This window comes from Eurosta solidaginis, chromosome 3 (genome assembly GCF_040869045.1).
Source record: "Eurosta solidaginis isolate ZX-2024a chromosome 3, ASM4086904v1, whole genome shotgun sequence".
In the NCBI taxonomy this organism is placed as follows: Eukaryota; Metazoa; Arthropoda; class Insecta; order Diptera; family Tephritidae; genus Eurosta; species Eurosta solidaginis.
In genome coordinates, this window is record NC_090321.1 from 261260591 (window position 1) to 261286095 (window position 25505).

Sequence of the window (25505 nt, forward strand, 5' to 3'; positions counted from 1 at the left end):
TCTGCAAGCAATTTAACTGAGCTCGCCATTCTTCCAATACTTGATATTAGACAAGAAGATCTCATAGTTTGTATCGCGAGGCACATACGTAGTTCATTCCAGTATATAAGCTGTTTTAAGAGAACTTACTCTTTAGGCCTAAGAAGCATCCTGGCATGCAGGCTACTTGATAAATCGGTCGGTAACACAGTGGCAGATCGTTAAACTATGCCATGTATCTTTTCAATACATTTGTTCTCGACTGCCCTCCACTACACTGCTACTACATTTGTTTTTATGTTCGGTCGAATAACCGCATTGTGATTTCTGGCCTCAGATGCAATTTTTACCTAGCGTAGGCCCGTGATACGCAATATTCTGTGTTTAGCCTCTGAGTAGGCATATATGTCAGAAGAACTCTTTCGCATTTAACATTATCAGATAAGTTTATCGCTTGACCACTTAGAAGAGGTTAGTTCAAACTTGGATCTCTCGTCCTAATGGTAAAAAGCAACAGATCTGGGCTTCGAGGGACTCAGCAAAGCCATGCTATCTCTGTCCCTCTGCCCAGTTCTTCAATGTTACTTTAATAGCCCCGCTTTCGTGAGACCGACCCGATACTGGTCCATCACCGGGCTATCAGTTTAGTAACATTGCAGAAGTATAATGTCGAGCCAGGGCACTTGCCCGCCCTACCCGAGGTGAATCCTGTTACAAATATGATTGTATTACACACGTATTTAGTAGGCGAGGCTCTGGCTACTTCAAGTTCCTCATGAAATTAGGGGATGAGAGGCGAGATGGCCTAGAAAGTTCAATATGGCCATGCTAAATTGTTTCGGAACGTACCGGATCAATACCCGGCAAAGGACCATCAACATCGGCAATACTCTCGAAAATCTTCGGCGATTGTCTTTACCACTACAACATCAAAAAGAACAAGCACTTGCAGTTTGAAGTTCACCTCCACAGATCTGCATTGACCTTACTAGATCTTAAATTAGTTCTAATCATTTTCATCTAAAAGAAGGGATAGAAGGCATCCGTATTTAATATGCAATATTAATTTTACAAACGCCACTGTAGTTGAAAGTATACGAGCAAGCACAAACCACTTATATGATGAATTTTCTCATGTAATTACGTTGTAGTTATGAGTTTGTGGAGCGCGTGTATGTATGTGCACTTGATGGCTGTAAATGGGTTACGCCAACTTACGACAACCCTAAAGGATTCTTCTCTCTTCGCAAGTGTTGAATTCACATAAAAAACTATGAGACCAAATACAGTCCTGAGGGCGTAAGCAACACTGAACTAATCCACAAGAAGAGTTGCGCAAATTATTATGGTTGTACATGGAATTTATATGTGTATGTATCTGTGAGATAGGTCAAATAGGCAATTTGAATAAACTTTTTTTTTATGCAAACACTAAAAATGAGCTCGAAAGTATGTTAGGAGAAATTTTTGATTATGGTTGGTTTTGAGGAAAAAAGTTTGACTTGATAATAGGTTTATTAAGCTTGGTAGCAAACGTTGTTGCGTAGTTAATTCGAAAAGCTTGTGAAAATTTTATGCGTTGCCAACAGTTTTGGCTAGCGAAAGAATTACGCCTTAAAGGATGATCCTTTTTAAAGGAAATGAACAATTTTACACTAAGCTATAATTTTACTCCGAAGGAAGAATGTAAATTTTAGCTAACACTATTAAGGAACAATTTTAGTTTACTTAATTCTAGGTTAGCTTTCAAATTGCGGCCTGTGTAGTGCTGACTCACTTTGCATAGAAGGCCGAGCGTGATACCATTGCTGTGAGAATCGATCACCCGAGGAAGAGAATTTCCAATAAAGTTTTGTATGAAAAATGTAAAATTTCACGAATAGATTCTTTTTTAATTAAATTCTCAGATAGATTTGTTGAAAGAATGACATACTTAGAAAACGAGTTGATCAGTAAATATTTGTTAAAGCAAACAGAAATATCTTTACCCTTGACAGAAAGATACTTATCTCCAATATATTTAAAAATATTAAAAAACAATTCTCTACTACATAAAAATAACAAAACAATTTACTATCATAGACGTTACAAAACCTATAATACCAACGCAGAAAATGTAGTTTATAGTACAGACCAATATATAATGAAGTAGCTTTAAGTTACATACTTAGGTATCTAAAAACATTTTATATACACACATATCCAGATAAAATATTAGCATATCTTCTTTTAAGCCCTTTTTGGAGGAAAATTAAAAATTCTTAAATAATTCTTGCCAAAGACAAATGTATAAAAAGAAATAACCATAATCTATAGTATATAGAAAGTAACAGAACAAATTTTAAACGCTTAGATAAATACAAATGTATGTTAGGATAACACTAAATAACTAAATTTTTAACATAAAAAAAAAAAAAAAAACATAAGTACGTAAAATATGTATGTTAATGTGATTTTTTGGGCAATAAATAAAATAAAATAAAAAAATCGATCACCCGCCATTCTCTGATGTTCCTTCCTCGCCATGGTTTGGCTGTAGCGTACTCGCCTATCCTACCACAGATCTTACATTTTAAAAACACTTCGCTTGTATAACTGCCAGGAAAAGCTCCTCAGCGAATATATGTATCTGCTTGCAAATGACGTTCGGAGTCAGAGTAAAACATAAAGGTCCCAACCCACCAACTTGGAAGACAAATTAAAAACAAGGTAGAACCACACAAGTTGGAAGAGGGACTCGGTCTAAATCTCCATGGAGGTATATGGCGTATTGTATTTATTTTATATTATTTTTATACTCAACGTGCTTTGTATACAGAGAGGATATTAACTTTGGCAATATAACGGTTGACCGTAACGGCATAAACGAATCGAGCTAAATATAGACCATATATCAAAATGCGCATGCTATGCCCATCCGTCCGTCTGTCTGTGCAAACGATAACTTGAGTAAATAGTGAGATATTTATTGGAATTTGGTATATGGGCTCCTTGACACTCATCTCCCAACGCTATTTAAAATGAGCGAAGTCGGATGATAACCACGCCCACTTTTTATATATATAACATTTTGGAAAAAAAAAAAAACAAAAAACCGGATTATTTAGTAAATAATACACCTAGAATGTTGAATTTTGATGATTGTACTGATATTGAGAATCTTGATAAATTTTTTTTTTTAAATGGACGTGGCACCGCCCACTTGTGATAAAATCAATTTTACCAATATTATTAATCATAAATCTAAAACCATTAAACCTATCATAAAAAAATTCGACAAAGAGATTTCCTTCACTCTAAAGAATGCTTCTAAGAAAAGTTAACGAAATGGGTGCAGGACCACGCCCACATTTATATCAAAGACTTTTAAAAGGGTCGTGGAAGAATAAAATAAGCTATACCTTTGCAAAAAAGAGCTTTATATCAATGGTATTTTACTTTCTAAATGAAATTATAACAAAAAGTTAGAAAATATTAAAATTTTTGAAAATGGGCGTGGCACTGCCCCTTTTGTGACTAAGCAATTTTCTATGTTTCGGAAAGCAAGACTCGAAGAAAAATCGACATATCGTAATAAAATTTCCTTATAGCAGAAAATATTTCTAGTAAAAATGTACGGAATCGGCTAAGGACCACGCCCACTTTTACATAAAACATGTTTAAAAGGGTAGTAGACCAGAAAAATAAGCTATATTTCAACGAAAAATAGTTTTGTACCAATGACATTTCACTTACCAAGACCAATCAAGACCAACTTGTAAGAGGAAATGAGTAGATTTTTTTTTTTAATTGGCGGTGTCATGTCCGACTAAAGTAAACTGTACAGTTGAAACTCACGCTGAGTATATAATGTTCGGTGACATCTGAACTTAGACACCCTTACTTGTTAGACCTGCGGATGCCCACACAGTTGCATAGGACAAACAGGACGGCAAATAAGAACGAGCTTCAGAGAACACATTAGAGATTACACAAAAAAAAACAAAAAACGCGGAATCCAAACATTATACAAGAATCTAACTTCGCATCGTATCACAAATGAATATTCCCCAGCAAACATCAATAATACAGTTAGGGTCTTTCATACACAAGCAACACAGCCCACGTCTCAACGTACTCGAAAACATGGAAATCTACAAATAGAAAACATTCGACGGTAGAATCATAAACGAACAGATGAACGCAATTTCTGACACAATATTTAAGCCTTTAAAACTTAACGTCAAACGACTAGAATCACTGACTACCTGCCTCAGTCAGCCACACAAATCGATCAGCAAAAACCTCCTTCGGTTCTAAATGAACGTACAGCAATGCACAAATCGATCAGTAAAAACCATCTTCGGTTCTGAATAAACAGACAGCAATGTACAAGCCTCAATTTTGACAATACCTGCTTATGTACATACCTACCAACTATAAATACAAGACAAATGACAACAGATCAGAATGAAAATCGACACTGATGATGGCACAACGCCGAAACAGGTTTGTCTCGAAACCAAATTTGACAAGGGATGACGGAAAATCGTTCAAATATACATTACTTGTTAGATTTGACTCTGTTACATATATTTTACTAAAGAGGTATTTGGGCTACATCTATCACATTGGATGCATATCTCCAACACGATTTTATGTATTAAAGTAACAACTAACCGATGTCTGTCTTGGACCCTAAATTGCACGAGCAAAAATTTTCACAGCCTCGAAATTGACTTCCAGAAGATCAGGATTTCCGGCCCGGAGATCTTTTTCTCATATAATTTTATATAGAATCTGAAACAAAAAATATACCCGTCCTAGGGTGGCTATGTGTCTACGTGTAGTTCAAAAAAAAAAAAAAAAAAAACTTCGAAAGAACATGCAAGAATAAATGTGTGCATTTAATAATATTTATAATTTTTCAGAGAAGCTATAAAAACTTACTTATCCAATTGCTCTCGTAGCTCCTTCTCGAACGTTGGCGATACGCAATGACTCTGTAATGAGAAAATATGAAAATTTTATGAGTTTTCTATTGTTATCTATAAGAATTTACAGTTAAATTAGAAATAATCGTAAAATGTGACAGATTGATTGTTAAGCAATAAAAATTTTAACGTTGTAAATTGTTGCGTTGTAAATATTGTAATTACTTACATATTTACGCAAGAGTAAGTTCTAAGGCGAACTTTATGGGTTATTATTTACATTAACATATCAAACTGCTAACATACTGAATATAACTATGTTGATTAATTATAATCTTATAAGTGTTATAAAAAATTGTAAAAATGAATGAAACTATTAAATTGATTGACATTTATGAGGTTCCAAAAAAATTATAGACAAAAAAATAAAAAAATTACAATAAATAAAAATGAATAATGTATGTATGTATAATGAAATTTGTGTTTAAAATAAAAATTTTACCATTTGGTTAATAGCTTCATATATATTAATAGCTAATGTCCGCCACTTTCGTATGTGAGGAATTCCAAATAAAGTCTCATCATTTTTATTTTTGCAGATAAAGTTGAGAACTAAATACTAGGGCTCGGACTATCCGCATACTCGAATATCCGGATATCCGTTGACACGGATAAAATCCGGGCGGCATGGATCTCCGGTTAATATTCGTTTGTGAAACTATCCGGATATCCGGATTTATGAAAATCCGGTTAATAATCGTATTTTTGGATATCTAGTGAAAGCAACAAATTGATGTACCATAGATGTTTATTTAACATTAATAACAATAAATTCGTGGAGCATTTAAATCAATTAACAGCGTTTTTTCACAATATAAACAAATGGCACTGTTCTTATTTTCACTTGTTTTTAAAATTGTAGCTTTTAATTTTTGACGTTAATTTAATAATCTACAAACATATTTTGTGAATAATTTTTCAATGTTTGCTTCGTTCAATTCTGATATGCAGATATTCAACTTTTATATTCCAGTATCCGGACATACGGATATCCGGATTTTCCGTTTACGTATCCGGATATCCGGATAGCCGGATTTTTTGCTTAGCTATCCGGTTATTCGAATATCCGGTTTTTCCGGATAGTTGAAACATCAGGATGCAGTTCACAGCCCTACTAAATACCAATAAAAAGATTTCGCCACTACAGACGAAAAAATTATAAAAACATAGTCTCATCGGAGCCTTAAAACTACCCCGAGAGCAGCATTGCATGCCATTCTACAATCCCGCCTGCAGACCTAACGGCCAAAAACATCGCGTTAGCAACGGCAACAAGGCTTAAGGCCTCGGGGCAGCCTGAGTGTAGGCCTTATGGCCACAGCAGTATAGCGCCATTTAATATCGGGCAAACGGAATATATGGTCCCATGCCTGAGCTTCGCAAGAGATATTGAGGCCACAATTGCGCCGGAGAGTTGGTGCCGGGGTGCAGAAATGGCAGACCATACTATACACGTGCATACAGATGGTTCCAAATTAATGGAAGTGGTTGGGTATGCTGTTTACTTTGTCGACCCAGATATAAGTAGATCAGTAGACAAGCTGCCAGATTACTGCAGCGTTTTTCAGACAGAAATTATAGCAATTAAGAAAGCAGCAGAAATTCTGGAGGAAGTGTGTTTAAGCTGTAGTTAATTTATATATTGGTAGTCAGGCTACGATTAAGGCAATAATCTCACACAGTAATTCACCAAGAAGTGTTCTGGAATGCAAAGAAGCATTGGAAAAACTTCGCTCAGTCCGGACCATACATAATTACTGGGTTCCCGGTCATAAAGGGGAAAAAGGTAACGAAAAGACCGAAGAGTTGGTAAAGGAGGGTTCAACACTCACTGAGTCGACGATAGATGCCCCAATCCGTTTGGGAGAAATCGAAAGGAGACAGGATTTGCATATGATCCATCTAGCAGGAAAGGTGTGGACAAAAGCGCAGGGCTATAAAATTTCTAAAATCATGTGTAAAGCCTACGATATTAGACTCACAAAATGGCTCATATCTCTGAAGAGAGAAGACTTAAGGCTCACGATGACCATACTGACTGGACACTGCCTTCTGGCGTCACATGCTTATAATTTAGCCCTCTTCAGTAACAGCAAGTGCGAGCTGCAGGAAGAAACGGTTGAGCACTTTCTGTGTTCATGTCCTGCGCTCGCCAGGTCAAGGCTCCAGCTATTAGGGGCCGCAGAGTTGCCAGATCTCGAGGCAGAACTTAAGCTAGGTCCTAGAAAACTGCTAGTATTTGCCAAGAGGACAGAGTTATTCTTTAACATATATCCTGGCACCTGATAGGAGTTCTTCCGTTTGGTCGTCAAACTAATTCTTGTAACACTAAGGAAACACTCAGTCTATGTGAGGTGTTTATTGAGCGACCAGCTCTACCTAACCTATAGTCGCATCATTGGGAAGGAAGAAATCTCACATAATGTAAAAAGTTTTATTAATTAGAACATTGCACTGAAAACAACACCAATGCAAAAGCATTTCCCATGACTTTCGTCTGATGCCCATATTGTGAAAATACATCCTAGGCCCACCTTTATTATTATTCATATCTTTATCTTTATTAAGTCAATGGGAAAAGACCTTATGGACTAGATTTACAATATTATTATGGCTTAACTTAAAACTAATTAACAATAAGTTCAAGGAACAGTTGTACTTGCTCGGTAATATGACGCAATCAGTGACTTAAACAAAAGTCAAGATCCAGACTTCTAGAGAACCGATTAAGCTCTTCAAGCCCTTTAACGAGAGTTGCCAAATTAAGATAATTAGATCTCCGAACTTCCATGTAAAATATATTATAAGAACGGAGAGTTCTTTATGGGACCATTGAAACAAAATTATCCAAGAAGAGCTGGGCAGTCAATTATACCAGCGCTAATATCGAAGATGAACATTAAGTTTTGAACAGAACATCTGGCTTCGAGCAGCAAAATGTTGATACGCATGCACCTAGCAATATATGGAGGCAGCGGATCATCAAAATAGAGAGGTTGAAGAGCGAATCCAATGAATTTGCGTTGAAACCTTTCAATTCTCGCCGAGCGTGTGGAGCAAATTGGATTCCAAATGACAGATCCATACTCTAAATTCGATTGCGCTAAAGAACCATACAAAATTTTCCTAGTATATGGGTACTTAAAGTCCTTCGAGTACTGCCTTAAAAAAGTTAAATTAGCACAAGCCTTCGGTATGATATTGTAATAAATTTTGGGAAATTCCTGATAATTATGCACCTTCTGCTAACGTTCGAATCGCTGAACTATCGGATAAATAACTCCAGTATTCAGTATTCCAAAATGGTCCTTATTTAGACTACTTAGGGAGTAGTACAATTATACTTCACTATCACGAACTTCACAAAAGTGTGTTTACATCAAACTGATTAGTTATTAAGCAGCTAGCGCTGCTTTTATACTCTATGTTGCCTCGTTCGCATATTTCTCCTAAGGTCTAAACTTTTCACGAACATGGAACAGTTGTATCTCATACTTGGCTATTTAGCTATATGCGTGTGTATGTGTGAGTAACAACTTCTGAGCTGATGACTACATATGTGTATGTGAGATAATCTTCGATGTACATGTGTAAATGGATAACTTTGATATGTTCATGTAGGCTGCTTGCTTTATTGTTGTTGCGCATTTATTTACTAACAGCATAGTGATGCTAACATTCGCCACAATATATTTAACATGATTAACAAAAGTGAAGGAAAAGTTCGAGAACTTCATATGGCAACATATCATATTAAAGCGCATTATTATGGCGAGCTCAGGAAGTAAGAGAATATTAGATATCATGACTTAATACCCCCGTCAATACCTTTTTTGATAACTATTTAGTGAAAATACACCCAGATCTACCCCTGACATCGAAATCAGAGTAACACTGTTTTAAGCCTTCGTAAGGAGCTTTCATTTAATATCCATATTGTGCAAACACATTCTAGGGTTATCCGGTTCAATATTTTAGGGTCTAGACCCTAGTGACTTGCCGGATTAAAATGTATCCTAAAATTTAAGTTAGAGCTCTAGTTTCAAAACGGTGAAAGTTGCATTAAATTCTATGCGTTGGTTTTGAGTGATGCCCGGTCAAACATACAGACAAACAGACAGACAGACAAAATTTTAAAAACTTTTGTTTTCGACTCTGTTGCTCTAATTGTGACCCCTAGCATGATTCTTTCTTTTATATCTTCAATGTACAAGCATCGGCCAATTACAATTTTATAATATGCTGAGATGACAATTTTGACAAGTAACCCGAATGATGAAGTCAAAGTTGACAACTGTTATAGGTATTTAAGATTTGTACAATCACAAAACTGTTTGAGATACATATAAATAAAACATATAACATTTCGAGACACCTTTTGTGAAACTTGAAACTTTAAGCAGCTCGTGAGCACAAAAAGACACAAAACAAGTACAAACTTCTAAGTGATTATTGCCAAAAGTGGCACAGCTTAATTATCACCGAAAGCGTGGGTGTCGCAAAACTGAAAACACAATGTAAAAAGGCAAAAATTTACCAATTTTCTGTGCGCTGAATTACCGACCTAATCGTATCATTCGCGGCCGCAGTGATGTGATGGTAGCGTGCTCCGCCTATCACATCGCAGATCCTGGGTTCACTTCCCGGGCAAAGCAACGTCAAAATTTAAGAAACAAGTTTTTTCAATTAGAAGAAAAATTTTCTAAGCGGGTTCGTACCTCAGCACTGTTTGGCAAGCACTCCGAGTGTATTTGTGCCATGAAAAGCTTCTCAGGGAAAATTCATCTGCATTGCAGATGCCGTTCGGAGTCGGCATAAAGACATGTAGATCCCATCCCGCCAATTTGTAGGGGAAATTAAAAAAGAAGCACGGTGCAAATTGGAAGAGAAGCTTGGCCTAAAGTCTCTTTGGAGGTTATCGCGCCTTACATTTATTTATTTATTTAATTTTAATCATATCATTCGAAATGAATCGCTTGTGTAGGACATTAACACTCCATTAATGCGATATTCCTATTACTCTTTTAAAATAAGAAATATGCCAGAGCAAAAAAAGATAAGTGACACACCTTATTTGCCTAATTCATATTTCTACCCAGAGCTTTTTACTACCTTTATGTTGGGTCTCTCTCTGCCCTGTCCGTTTCCAGTTTGGGTTTTTGAAATATTGGCGAAAACAGTTCCTGTAGATGGCGTACAGATCGAGATATTTGGAAGACAATGAGTCAAATGATGACTGATGACTAGTTGGGCACAGTGCACTAAATTATAAATTCCACTACAATTAAAATTTTAATGGTGCCCAATTACGGTTGGCATATGCCGTTACAGAGTTCGAATAAAACATGCAGATCCGCCACTAAATGTTTAGTGTTAAGTGGAACTGAAAATTTAGTGCACTGTGCCCAATTATGGTTTACCTCCACAAAACCACACAACCACTTCTAGCGTGTTATAATAATATTGCCTTTGGGACTTCTCTTTCTGAGACGCAGCTAAAAGTTGTATGTGCCTAAAGCTTCATGTACAACACACCCTCCGCCTATACATTTATTTGGAGGACAAATTGCTGACTAAACTCCTGTTTGTATGTTTTGGTTCTGGTGTTGAAGAAGGAGCCAGGAATTCTTCCATTACTCATATGGATTCCTTATCTTGGTCTTGGTTGAGGTGGTTAAGTTGGTTTTTCCCCTACATTCTAGTTAAGAAGCTCACTTTATACAGATCATCTCTACCTGTCGGTAGACATCTGCCCAAAGGATTACCACCATCAATTGGCTCCAGAGTATGCGAATATTTCGCCACGCCATACATCAGTGACACCCTAAATCGCAGAGTTACCTCATTTATGGTAGTCTCCTTTCAGCGTTTTACCCCCTTCATCTTTCCTTTCTGTTGCTGGCATTCAATACTACCTCCCATAGAATTTATAAAGTCGCCTCGTCATGTGAGAAGGCTGCCTTACTATCTCTGCTTCTTACTTTACTTAACTAGTCTCCTCTACTCGTACTCTCACGACGTTCCTTCTCCGGGCTCATTGACGTTTCGCAACTGTGAGAGATAAGCTAATACATAAATTGTAGCGTTAAGTTGAACTATGTAAACATGCCATTAGGTTGAGTTCTTGTATATGCCGATGTGGCAATGCTATAACAAATGTCAAATAAAGAAACAAAAAGAGCGCTCTCTTCCGGGTTGCAATTTATACGAAAACGAAGTTTGTCCTCTTTCATTTTAATATATCTTAATATATCACAGTGGCGACGAGCAGAAAACAATTCAAACTGATTTATAAACGCGTAGCAAGTGCTTGGTGATCAGCGGCTAATAATATTTTGGCAAAATGGCAACCAACAATTTTAATATTCCATTTTTTGACCACGAAAAAAACTCATGGTTTGTCTTTGAGAAGCAGTTGTTGCAATTCTTCATTGCTGCTAACATTGAGGAGGTAAAAAAGAAGGCAATATTGTTAACTTCGTTATCCGAAAGTGCGTATACTCTGTTGGACAACTTAGTACGTCCGGAGGCGTTGGAAGATAACAGCGTAACTTTGGAAAAGTGTCTCGATTGTCTGCGAAGCCATTATAGGCCAACAACATCTGCGTTTGTGGAGCGTTACAAATTTTACAATGCTACAAAAACAGCGTCAGAATCAATAAATGATTGGGCAGCTAGAGTGAGAGCGTTAGCTGTAAAGTGTGAGTTTGGCCAAAGTTTAAATATGGCGCTAAGGGACAAATTTGTAATGGGTCTGGAAAAGGGTCCAGCCAGGGACAAAATTTTTTTGGAAAATGTAGGCGCAACTTTCGAGAAAGTGGTAGCGATAGCAAATACAGCAGAGTACATTAAGCAACAACAAGAGGATATTATACAAGTAAAACAGGAAGAGCTAAATTTTTTGAAGAAAAATCAGAAGTCGCAAGCAGAGCAAAAGAAACAGCAAAATTGGAAAAACAAGTCAAATCAAGGCCAGCCGAAACAGCAACCATGGGAAGTGTGCGGCTACACTAACCATAGCAAAAGTGAATGTAAGTTTAAGAATTATAAATGTAATAATTGTAAAAAAAAGGGGGCACCTAAAAGAAATGTGCAAAGAGAAAAGTTTAAATTTTTTGAATAATGCAGACGAGTTAAGTTTATTCTCACTTAATAGTGCGAAAGATAAACCGATTGTTGTAACCATTTTTGTTGAAGGCAAGGCTATTGATATGCAGCTCGACACAGGGTCAGAAAACAATGTGATGTCGGAAGAGACATACAAAAGCCATTTTAGAAAAAATAAACTAAATGAGATATCAATTTTGTTGAAGACATACAACGGTGGCAGTATTGTGCCGCTTGGTGAGTTTGAGGTGGATGTACACTTTAAAGAGCAACGCAAATGCATTTCATTTTTGGTTATTAAGGCCGGCGGTCCGCCGTTGATAGGTCGAAAATTCTTAAACAGTTTTGGTATTGAATTATCTAGCTTACATTTTTCTAAACAAATCAGATGCGACGTCAATGTCTTACAAAAATTTTCCAAACTATTTGATGGGTCTTTGGGATTATTTAAGAAGAGTAAAGCCCATTTACATGTAAAGGAAGGCACCGAACCGAAATTTTTTAGGCCTCGACCATTACCTTTAGCGATTAAAGAAAAAGTTGAAAAGGAGATAGACAAGTTAGTAGAACTGAAAGTTTTGGAACCAGTGGATTATTGCGAGTGGGGGACACCGATTGTTCCAGTGCAAAAAAAGATGAGGGAATTCGCATATGCGGTGATTTTAAAGTGACCTTAAACCCACATCTGCATGTGGAAAAGTATCCCTTACCACGTATTGAAGAGATTTTTGCCAAGATGCACGGCGGGGTGAAGTTTGTAAAACTGGATTTAAGTACAGCGTACCAGCAAATCGAATTGGATGAACAATCTCGCAAATTCACAACAATTTCGACGTCAAAAGGCCTTTTTCAGTATACAAGACTAATATACGGGTTGGCATCCGCACCCGCCATTTTTCAAAAAATTATGGACACACTATTAGTAGGCATTGAGGGCGTGGTAGTATTTCTCGACGATATACTAATAACAGCAACCAACGTCAGACTTCTTACTCGAAGACTTGAAAAATTGTTAGCCCTGTTAAGTGAGGCAGGGTTAAAGTTGTCTAAATCGAAGTGTGAGTTTTTTGTTGACGAAATTAAATATTTAGGGCATATTATAAACAAAGAGGGCTTGCATATGGATCCTGATAAAGTGAAAGATATTAGAGGCGCTAAAGAGCCATCAAACGTAAAAGAGCTTCAATCTTTGTTAGGGGTGATAAATTTCTATAGAAGATTTTTACCTAATTTATCTACTTTGCTTCACCCACTTTATCAGTTGTTGCAGGCGAATACAAAATTCGAATGGTCAAAAGAATGTTCGGAAACATTTTCAAAACTTAAAGACTTATTTGCGTCAGAGAAATGCCTAGCCCATTTTTGTCCCGAAAAAAGAATTAAATTAACGGTGGATGCTAGTCCCACGGGAGTAGGTGCGGTTCTAACGCAAGTAGAGACTGGTGAAATAGAGAAACCAATAGAGTTTGCTTCAAGAACATTGTCGGATACTGAAAAAAGGTATTCGCAACTTGACCGAGAAGCATTGGCTATACTGTTTGGTGTAAAAAAGTTTCATCAGTATATTTTCGGTAGGCATTTCACCTTGGTTACTGACAATAAGCCGTTACAACACATTTTTAGTGCGAAAAAAGGAATTCCAGAAATGGCGTCAAATAGATTGCAGCGTATTGCTCTAACGCTATCAGGTTATCGTTTCGACATTGAATACGTCAAGTCTAAAAACAATATAGCAGATTATTTCTCGCGAAACCCCGACAGCAGTGCCGAGGATCAATGCGTTTTGCCTGATGATGTTTATGTAAATTATTTTCAAGAGCTTGGTGGACGAAGCGAAATGATTAACATAGAAAGCATTAAAACTGAAACTGCACAGGATAATACGCTACAACGAGTAAAGAAATTTCACCATGAGGGATGGCCAGAGAAATGTCGGGATCCAGAGTTGTTACCATATTTTAATAAAAGATTGGAATTGGGCGAAGAATCAGGTTGCTTATTTTGGGGGTTTCGGGTTGTGGTTCCAAAAGCATTGCAAAATAAAGTTGTCGAATTTTTACATGCGACACACATGGGAATTGTGAAAATGAAATGCATGGCTCGTGAGTGTTGTTGGTGGCCGAACCAGGGAAAAGATTTGGAGAAGGTAGTAAAAAGTTGCGAGCCCTGTTTACTTAATCGTCCGAACCCACCAAAGCAAGAGCTTCTCCCATGGAAGAGACCCCAGGAAGTATGGTCGAGAATCCATTTAGATTTCTTTGGACCTTTTAAAAACCGCTGGTGCTTAATCGTTGTAGACAGCACAAGTAAATGGGTGGAATGCATAGACATGGGAACGAATATAACTAGCCGAGCTCTTATAGCAGTGTTGAGAGAAATATTTGCACGTTTTGGGTTACCAAAATGCGTGGTTTCGGACAATGGTACGTCATTCACATCGAATGAGTTTACCAATTTTTTGAAACAGAATGGAATTACACATGTAACATCTCCTGTAGGTCACCCACCCACTAATGGTCAGGCGGAAAATGCGGTTAAAATAGTTAAGACCGCCTTAAAACGGAATTTACTTAATACACCGTTGTCTGACTTCAACAAAGTTCTGAGTAATTTTTTGTTAGATTATCGAAATACTGTACATGCTAGTATGGGCGTATCTCCAGCCTACATTATGTTTAATAAAAGGAAATTAAGATGTCGATTAGACTTACTCAATGGAAAGCGAAATGTTGTTAATATAACCAATACTGAAATCACAGCATTTGTTGAAAAAAAGAAAAATGAACAAAAGAGATATTTTAAAGGAAAGCAAAACAACAACTTTAACGTGTATGACGCGGTGATAATTAAAGATTATTCGGTTCCAGGGAAAGTAAAATGGACAAAAGCTGTGATTTCCAAAAGAATTGGAAAGCAAATGTATATTGTAAAAACTTACCATAATAAATCTTGGAAAAGACACGCAAATCAAATTATCTTATCGCAAAAAGAATCATCGCACTCATCACTAGATGATCCACTACAACCTTTAACAAATTTAAGTAATGAAAATCAAAACATATTAACTAATAATTGTGGTCCCGATGATACAAGTACAGACAAAAATACAAAAACAACTACACATACAAGTAATAACGTACCCAACGATATTATTTGTAATGAGAAAACGAAGTCACGGGAACCCACTACTCATTATAAATTAAGACCGAGAAAATAACAATTTCTTGTCAAACAAATTTATGTATCCTAAGCGCGAAAGTCTGTATTAAAATCATGTATATGTTACCAATTAAGAAGGGGGTATTGTGAGAGATAAGCTAATACATAAATTGTAGCGTTAAGTTGAACTATGTAAACATGCCATTAGGTTGAGTTCTTGTATATGCCGATGTGGCAATGCTATAACAAATGTCAAATAAAGAAACAAAAAAAGCGCTCTCTTCCGGGTTGCAATTTATACGAAAACGAAGTTTGTCCTCTTTCATTTTAATATATCTTAATATATCACAGCAACCTACACTTTTCACAACAAGATGGGCTCAGCGGTTTATTATTAAATGTTGTAGTAAGGCCGTTCTAACTTCCCGAGGCGAACTGATGTCGGTAGGGTGCCGATCAAATACAGCCCAGTATACCCCCTATTCAACACTATGGACTCTTTCAGTCTATATGAATTCTTCACGGACCGGTTCAACCAACCCTCTATCTACAAATCTTACAATAGGTCAGTTCTTGATCACCGACATTCCACCTGCCTCCCATGAGTCAGAACAACGTAGATACAAGTCTCTAAACTGTTTACCCTAGTGACGATATAAGCCGATAAGGATGAGACAAATATACCAAAATAAAACCTTTTTATTTGAAAGTCGAGGAGAAAAAATTTGCCGAATTCTGATGCAGTTAGCATCCCTGAAAAGAATAGCAACAAACTGTACCCTCTTTAACACACTCATACTAGCTTCTCTTGTACTTTGTGCTTATGGCAGTACGATGCAACCGACTCCTCTAACCCATTTGAAAGTCAGATTTAATTTGAGCTTTGTAGCTTGCCTTGCAGATGCTGTACGGAGTCGGCAGTGGGGGACAAACGTCAAATAATTCGATAAGTTGAAGCGCCCAGAACTTAGGACCGACGAAAATCCAATATTTTAATTGATTCATGGGTGTACCTGAAGGGTTGAAGGAAGGGAATTTCCTACTTTATATGGTAAGATATAATTTAAACATTGAAGCTGAGATAACACAATATTTTTTACGAGCCTGGCCCGTGCGCATCTTGCGCAACCAATATAAAAGTCTCTTATCAAATATCAACAGAAATCAGCTGTTCTATTAACTTACAGCTTGCGTTGCCATCTAGCATACAATAGCAACTGCCGGTAATGCAGTGGAAATATTCACAATAGGGCCATAATACAAATAGTCAAAATCGTTTATTTTTAACAAATTATTTGAATAAAATATAGCTAAACAAAAGCACTACCACCAAAATTGCCCTAAGCTCGCTAATAGCCCGAATCTCCATCTTTACAACCAAAACTTTATTTATAGATTTGGATTCCCAATAAGAGCGAAAAAGGGACCGATACATAAAAACAGCAATTAGAAATAATATATATGATGATAAGTTCATGAGCGTAGTTAGAGTATGTTATGAGGAGGAGACCTCATTTCGCAAAAATTAATTAAAATTAAGGTATACTTAAAAACGTTCGACAAAAATACAATAATGTGATGAGTTCATGGAGCGGGGATGGGAGGAGTGCGAAGGGGGTGAGGGGCCCATTCATTAAATAAAGCATTCGATCTTTCAAGCATAAAGAAGCGTAAAGGAGGCCATGATTGCTCCTCCAAATCAGCTATTTCCCTCTAAGTACGATCATAATTTATCTCACGAAATTTCAGTATTTAAATTAAATTTCCTAGTAGGAATATGATCCTATCGCTGCTGCCGTTTCGAAAACGCCTTATCTCATAAAATGTTTAATTAACGCCACATTTCAAAACTTGTTTTAAAAACGCCCGGTTGAGAAACACCTTAAATCAGAACTTTTTTCATAGCTAATGTCAAAATGTATTGAATTTGAGCTCAGATATGGCGTTTTTGAAACAAAATCTGTAATAGGGCATTTTTCAACCGAATTCTGAGATAGGGGATTTTTGAAAAAAGTTCTAAAATAGGGCGTTATTCAAACGTTTTCTGAGATATGGCGTTTTCGAAACGGCAGCCGAGATAAGGTGATATTTCACTCAGCAGTCGATATAGAGTTTAAATAGTGCACAAGCATTTCCGTTGTTGTAGCGATAAAAACACTCCCTGAAGGTTTTCGGAGTCCATTGCCGGATATAGATCCGGTACATTCTGGTATCGCTCCAGCCTCGCCTCCTTAGGAAACAGGATTCCCCACGGGTGGGTTAGGTTGACAACTCGGTTGGAGAAGCTATAAATAGCCCTGGCGACCGCTTGAATCATTTGGGTGTTTTTGGTGCTTTTTACGGCAGACATACTGCAGGCGAGTATATTTTAAGCCCCCTATTCCGATGGGGTGGACGCAGTAGTTATTTGCAGTCCTATGTAATAATGTAAATGTGTCACAGCTTGCTGTCAAGCCAACTATTGTCATTGATATCTATTTATGCACGCATGTAAGTGAGTAAATTTACTTAGTCAAGCGGAAGCAAAGTATTATATAAAATAAATTACTTTATATGCACAAACGCACACATGCACATATACCTTTTGCATAAAAATACACTTTCACACACACACACACACATACATAGCCATTGATAAGCGAAAAGTCAACACTCATCGCGTAAAAATCCATACAATCAATTGTCCATGCAGGAAAAAAATCATCAATCGCCATAAAGGAAACCAATCAAAAGTTGTTGCGAGATTCTCTGTAGACTGGCTGCCGTCGTTGAGTGTTTTAGACTTCTGAGTTCAACATTTTATTTATGCATATTAAGTATAGTTTTCACATTGTTAAATGGAAGTTTGCTTTATTTTTGCTCTGTTTTTATTGTTGGTGTTGTTGCTGTATCTACTTGTAATAGGCGCCAACGTTTAGTTAGTGGTTTGGGGCAGGGATGCACCTTAACGTTAAGCTAATCGTTTATCAAAAAATTTCCACCGTTTCCGTTGAAACACTTCGAAATATTATCGATAAAGAAATTATCAAGATAAATTGTATCTCGTTTTTAACCGAAACGAAAAGCTTTCGTTAACGCTAAAAACGTTAACGAAAACGTGATACTTTATGTTTGAATTGTGCTGGCAATGCTATAGCCATGGTGAAGCCGTAAGGTGGCAACAACGAGCGCACATACACACACAAACTCTATGTAATTTGTTTGTGTAATTCGTTGGTGGTAATGTCAAAAATACTCTGAGAAATGTTCGTACTGTCAAAATTCATGAGAAAAGTTCCAATCAGCTTGGCTAATGCTTTCACCTTTAATGACTCCGCCATCAATCAGCTTTGCCAGCATAGTTTGAAATTAATAATCAACATAAACGATTTGATTTCGTTTTGATATGGCAGAAAACGAAACGAAATCATTTCGTTAATTTGACGATCTTAACGTTAATAAACGAAACCAAATGACTTCGTTTCGTTTATTAACGTTGATTATCGTAACGAAATGATATCGTTTCGTTGGTTAAGCATGCCTGGTTTGGGGCAGCATTGGTGGCGCCACGTATTGGGTGTGGGCGGTGTAGTCACGAGATTAAATATACAAGACAGTAGCTAAGCAAATTACATTTTGTTGTTTGACATGACATGACAGCCAACTTAGAAGGCGGAAAGGCTAGAAGTTGACAGAGCTACTGTAAACTTGTAGCTAAATGTAAATGCTTGGCTTTTTGGTCGCGAACGCATGCTGCGCTGGTTATGATTACAAACTTAAAGATTCTCATATTAATTTTTATAATTTGTTCTCATATGAAATATTAACTCTAGCTACCAAAACTTGATCTGAAAAGAGGTAAATAATAAAAAGTTTCAAAATTTGTGAAGGAGAACTGTCTGTGAGTATCGAATTCAGACTAGAACAATCGTACTTACTAAGTCACGTCATACGAATGGAAGATTGTAAAACGAACGTCTAAATATTTCCATCAGAGGCTTTTGGGGCATCTGGGAAGAGTTGAGCTTGCTGCGTGTCTACCTCATATACGTATCTAGAAATCTCAAGCATTTGTTGTTCTTGTTGTTGTTTTTGTTGTAGGGATAAAGGCACTCCCCGATGATTTTGGGGGGTGTTATCGATGCTGGTGGACCTTTGCCGGATATAGATCCGGTACGTTCCAGTAACAAGCACCATCAAGTTGTAAGCCCGAATACCTCGGGATCGATTTAATATGCCCACATTGAATCTTCTAAGCCATCCATGAGGAACCTGGGGTCGCCAAAATCTCAGCTGTTACTCCATTATAATCTGATTGCTAAGTGCTCTGGCCTCCTTCCCTTGATCGAAGAGTGCTTATTTTGATTTTTCGTATTCAGTAAAGCTAAACTCGAGTGTGGGCTCACAAGTAGACAAGGAAGGGTATATGTCTATTGCCAATTGACGGATTGCGGTACATCTTTAGCCTTTTCTTGACAGAAAGTTGAATTAAAATACAGCGGCTACGTTGACTATGCTAAGTTATCCGAAAGAAAGGAGATGATACGACGATGAAGGAATTCTTGTCTATAAAAGGAAGCAAAGGAAGACGGAGACTCTCACTCTGTTCGAATTACAAGGGTGACTACGCTCCACTGGTGTTTTTAATCGGCTTCAGGTCGCACTGCAAAGTAGGGATTGGCTCGCTTTGTTGAACGGCAAAATCCGTTAAGGCATTAAATAGCCTATTAAACTCCTTTTAATGATGGTGGCTTACTAAAGTGGATGTCCTTATATGTTTTGATAAAGAATCTAAAACATTAAGGGCAGTTTGCAGCATTTAGCTGAGAATTTATTAATTTCTTATTAATGAAGTGAAAAATGAAATGAAAATGAAAATTATCGTGGTTTCTGATAAGGCCTACGAATTGACTTGACAATCAGTGCCTCAGAAGTATTGCACTTACAGTGAGATTCCACGTAAGATTATATATCACATTCCGTTGAGAAATTCATCTAGCACCATACAATCCAGCTAACTCCATATCACATGCTTAAAGTTAAGGATCCTGCTCCAAAGTGCAACAATGCCCATTCTATCTCGTCGGTATGGGGAAATTAATAAGCCTCTCTAGAGTTTTGGGAGAACAAAATTGAGGTGAATAGGGCAAAAGAACTTTGTGTTAAGGTGGTGAAACCTACTATTTCTGAAACCTGCTATTTTCAATATCGTCTTAGGGTATCCCAAAAAACATTTATTTGAAGTTTGACTCGCTATTTTTAACGAGAAATGAGATTTCGGAGTTCCACTATTGTGGCTTCGTATATCTCTTGTTTTTCAATGATTGGTTATAATGCAATCTTTCCAGTCATTTTGTTTTGCGAAACTTGGCTCTATTAACGACCTAGTCCACCATTCATGACATCGACGACATAAATGCTGGAAATATTTTTAGCGAGCATGCTGCCGAATGTGTGCCCAAAGTTTATAGTCGTAACAAAATCTTCACGTACCTCGCGGGCGGTACTAGAGACAAAGATGAAGGAACACTCATAGCTACCTATAAAGCAATTGGGCAGTCACTTGTGTGCTACGCGTCTTAGATTTAGTCGCCGAGCTTAAAATAAGCACACTGGAGGAAGCTACGGGCCTGTCAAATCAGCGCACTCAGAACTACCACCGGTTGCTGTTTTATGTCGCCAGAACAATTTCTACACAGTGAAAGGGGAAAAACTCCCCATAAAATAGAGAGTCGAAGTGCTGAATAAACAGTTTGTGCTAAATTCTGTCAAACCTGGGCATCCGAAACGATATCTGATTCAATAGGACCCGCCTCTTAGAGACGCAAGAATGGTAAGGAAATCCGGCACAAAAAAAATTCAGCCATTTGAACTGGGTTAGCATAAACAGGCCCTCAACCTCAGTCGTGATGAGTCGGAAAAGTCGTATGCGGATATAGGCCCGTCCAAAATCGTTCCGAGTGTGCAACATCCGAAACTCGCAAAAGGGGAAAGCAGACTTTCCAATAAGACGCACGTCATTCTGCTCGTCTTCGATACGGATACTGGAATAGGTTAAACTCTTACTTATACCGAATAGACTAGGCAGCAGTTGTGAGGACCAAATATAATACATTAATTTGGCCCACACAAAACCACCACCCCATAACACAGGAGCAGTACTACAGACAACACGAGACACAAACAAGTCTCTGAAACATCATAAAAACACGATTAGCAACATTGCCAACACAACACGGGACACAAACAAGTGTCAGAAACATCACTAGCGCAACAAGTTGCCGCAACACGCCACAGCAACACCGTAACCATGGCAACGCAATGAACTATGCTAGCAACATCAAGAGCATTGGCTATAAAAAGGGCAACACGAGAAGACAGGAGTCAGTCAGCACGCGGTTGTGGTTGCGACCGGAGCTACTATTGGAGCGCTCTGAAAGGCATATCGGTTTTGACCATTGCAAGCCAGTGCGTTTCATATGAGAAAGTCGTGGACTGAAGATTGTGGGTAAGCAGGTTTTGACCGCTCTACAACGCTTTAGATCACGCTTGCTCCCTCGTAAGCAAACGTCCTCCACATCATCGTGATCCCGCGCTCAGCCAAACGTCATCCGCGGCAGAAGTACGTCGGCAACCGCAGTAGGAGTGAGTCGAGGTGAAACGCAACAACGTGACTGTACCGCGGCTAACGGATCTCACCTAACGGGGCGCAAAGTTGCGACTGTCACCTGAGCAGCAATTGAAGGGCATCTGAAAGGCGTATCGGTTTTGACCATCGCAAGACAGTTCCCGCCATAGGAGAGAGCCGTGGGTTGAGGATTGTGGGTAAGCTGGTTTTGGCCGCTCTACAACGCCTTAAACTACGCTCGCTCCCCGCTAAGCGAAGGCCCACAACGTCACGAGCCCGCGCGCCATCGCCATAAGCCTCGGCGGCAGAGTCACGCATACACACGACGTTGGCCACAGCAGAGTCACGCTTACATACGACGTTGGCCGCAGCAGAGCGACGCAAATATACGACGTTGGCCACAGCAGAGTCACGCATACACACGACGCCAGCAGAGTTACGCACACACGACGTTGGCCACAGCAGAGTCACGCTTACATACGATGTTGGCCGCAGCAGAGCTACGCAAATATACTACGTTGGCCACAGCAGAGTCACGCATACACACGACGTTGGCAGCAGAGCCACCCATAAATACGACGCTAGTAGAGCCACGAATACGCACGACGTTGGCTGCAACAGAGCTACGCGTACATACGACGTTGGTCGCAGCAGAGATACGCGGGCATACGACGCTGGCCGCAGCGGGCTTAGCACTGCCACTAACCATAATAGGAACACGCCGGCGCAAGGCGTCACCGAGACACATTCACACTACCTAGACGGCGACCAGTACGGCGCCCTAACAGAACGCTCCTAACGGGACACGAGGGACCGCTAGCCCATCACGAATTATAAAGCAAGCAATGAAATTAAGTGAATTATAGATACACATTTTATACATTTTATATTATAGTTTAGGGAATTTACCAATAAAGTGAATTTATATGAAAACGATTTGCAAGGTGCCCCGAAATACAAATTCATTGTAAACGAACCTTGGACACGGCGAGTATACCCCAGCAGTTACTGAAGAAGCACCGGGGCAAGGAAAAGCTTCGTTACACAGTCTTTCGACGACGCGCTTTTTTTGCTAGATATTCAGGCTAGGTTAAGAGGGCGTGCGTGAGTATTACGCGCACTTCCACTCGGAGACATTTTCGTCCATTGTGAGTGCCCTAAGTAAGTGCAGGGTGGCGGCTAACTCGTCTAACCCTATTACCTCCTAGTGGTCCTCAACGAACCACTTGCTTTCTCTGATGAACCCAGGTTTTGGATGAAAGATTTAACGTTGTGTCGTTTAGCCTCGGTAAGTTAAAGGAGGGTACCTTTGTCTTTCTCATGAACAGGACAAGTTCGGTTTTTGTTCTGTTTACACCAGCCCATCGGGAAATGTCACAGAGTGCCATTTCCATGAGATCGCTGATCGTGGGCAAGAATTTGCCTGTGATCAGAATCACTAAGTCGTCGGCGTACACTCCTACCTTGCTTCCTTTTCTCCTGAAGATTTCTAGAATTCCTTTTGCCAATAGAACCAGTTCCTAAAGTTGCATATAGTCGATCCATACAATTATAGAGATATGGGTTCCCTATCCTGTAAGAGCTTGGCAGATGGCCTTCGTCTGCACCTTGTTGAAAACGCCCTCATAGTCGGGGAAAGCTGCTAACGTATACTCCTTGCAATTCAGTGAGTTCTCGATGACACTGACTGCCTCATGAAGGGCAATTTCAACTGACTTGCCTTTTCGGTATGCGGTATGCGTGCTGCGTTCATCCTTCAGAGATTGGCATTGCTTCTAATATGTAGAACGATAAATCACTCAAGTGTTTTAAGGATAAAGGAAAGTCCTTGGCTTCCGAGTAGTTAAGTTTTCCTGCTTTGGAAATGAAAGCCTTCAGCCTAAGTAGGCACTATTTCCTTTAAAGGTGGCCCTACTGTGCTCTCTAGTGGAAGAAATCCTGAAAATTTGAATAAGTTAGAGCAAATAAGCGGTCTTTTCTTTAATTTATTCAAAAAGCAGTCACAAGTAGCTTTGGTAAATTTTTAGGTATGTGAGGCCCTTCTGAAGTAGTAGTCACTTCATTTGAATATTTTGAATTACGAGCTTAAATGTAAAATATTTCGCAATATCATTTATCATAATGAACAAACAAACATACACTCATATGCACATTGAAGCAAATACGTAAGTACATACGCATAATTGAAATATTTTGAGGGGTAGAAATTCAAATGTGTAGCCTCCCAATCGACTCCCAACGTTGGTGTGTAAATATGCAACCAGCCACAACCTCAAGCACACTCAACGCTCTTCTTCTTCTGCTGCTATACTTTCTTTAAGTTAATCCTGTTGGTCACACGCAGGGGCATTTGTCCAAACAACAGAGATTTTGGCAAATTTTACATTGCCACTTGTTAAAATGAGCTTGAGCTGTCATGTGGATGTGGATGCTTGATGCCACAATTAGCATAAATGAATTGTACGAGTTATTTACACTTACTGCGTTGCCGTATTGAATGCCAAAATCATAAGCGGAATAATTTGTATGCATAAAAAACAAGTAAGGAAGGCTAAGTTCGGGTGTAACCGAACATTACATACTCAGTTGAGAGCTATGGTGACAACATAAGGGAAATCACCATGTTGTAAAAAGAACCTAGGGTAACCCTGGAATGTGTTTGTATGACATGTGTATCAAATGGAAGGTATTAAAGAGTATTTTAAGAGGAAGTGGGCCATAGTTCTATAGATGGACGCCATTTAGGGATATCGCCATAAAGGTGGACCAGGCCTGACTCTAGAATTTGTTTGTACGATATGGGTATCAAATGAAATGTGTTAATGATAATTTTAAAAGGGAGGGGCCTAAGTTCTATAGGTGGACGCCTTTTCGAGATATCGCCATAAAGGTGGACCAGGGGTGACTCTAGAATTTATTTTGTACGATATGGGTATCAAATGTAAGGTATTAATAAGTATTTTAAAAGGGCGTGGGCCTAAGTTCTATAGATGGACGCCTTTTCGGAATATAGTTTTAAAAGTGGACCAGGGTTGACTCTAGAATGCGTTTGTACAATATGGGTATCAAACGAAAGGTGTTAATAAGTGTTTTAAAAGGGAGTGGGCCTTAGTTCTATGGGTGGATGCCTTTTCGGGATATCGCCATAAAAGGGGACCAGGGTTGACTCTAGAATGCGTTTGTACAATATGGGTATCAAATGAAAGGTGTTAATGAGTATTTTAAAAGGGCGTGGGCCTTAGTTCTATAGGTGGACGCCTTTTCGAGATATCGCCATAAAGGTGGACCAAGGGTGACTCTAGAATTTGTTTGTACGATATGGGTATCAAATGAAAGGTGCTAATGAGTATTTTAAAAAGAAGTGAGCCTTAGTTCTATATGTGGACGCCTTTTCGAGATATCGCCATAAACGTGGACCAGGGGTGCCTCTAGAATGTGTTTGTATGATATGGGTATCAAATTAAAGGTATTAATGAGGGTTTTAAAAGGGAGTGGCCCTTAGTTGTATATGTATGTGAAGGCGTTTTCGAGATATCGACCAAAATGTGGACCAGGGTGATCTAGAACATCATCTGTCGGGTACCTTTAATTTATTTATATATGTAATACCACGAACAGTATTCCCTCCAAGATTCCAAGGGCTTTTGATTTCGCCCTGCAAAACTTTTTCATTTTCTTCT

General features: G+C 38.5%; 1 protein-coding gene across 7 annotated transcripts in view; it reads right to left on the reverse strand.

The window, feature by feature from the left end:
• The window catches only part of LOC137245466 (uro-adherence factor A), a 189458-nt gene that overhangs the window by 16450 nt on the left and 147503 nt on the right, over positions 1-25505 (reverse strand). For all 7 annotated transcript variants that reach the window (XM_067776176.1, XM_067776175.1, XM_067776174.1 and 4 more), the window contains one exon: positions 4909-4961. In XM_067776176.1, coding sequence (XP_067632277.1) covers positions 4909-4961 — 53 coding nt within the window. The remainder of the gene's footprint in view (positions 1-4908; positions 4962-25505) is intronic.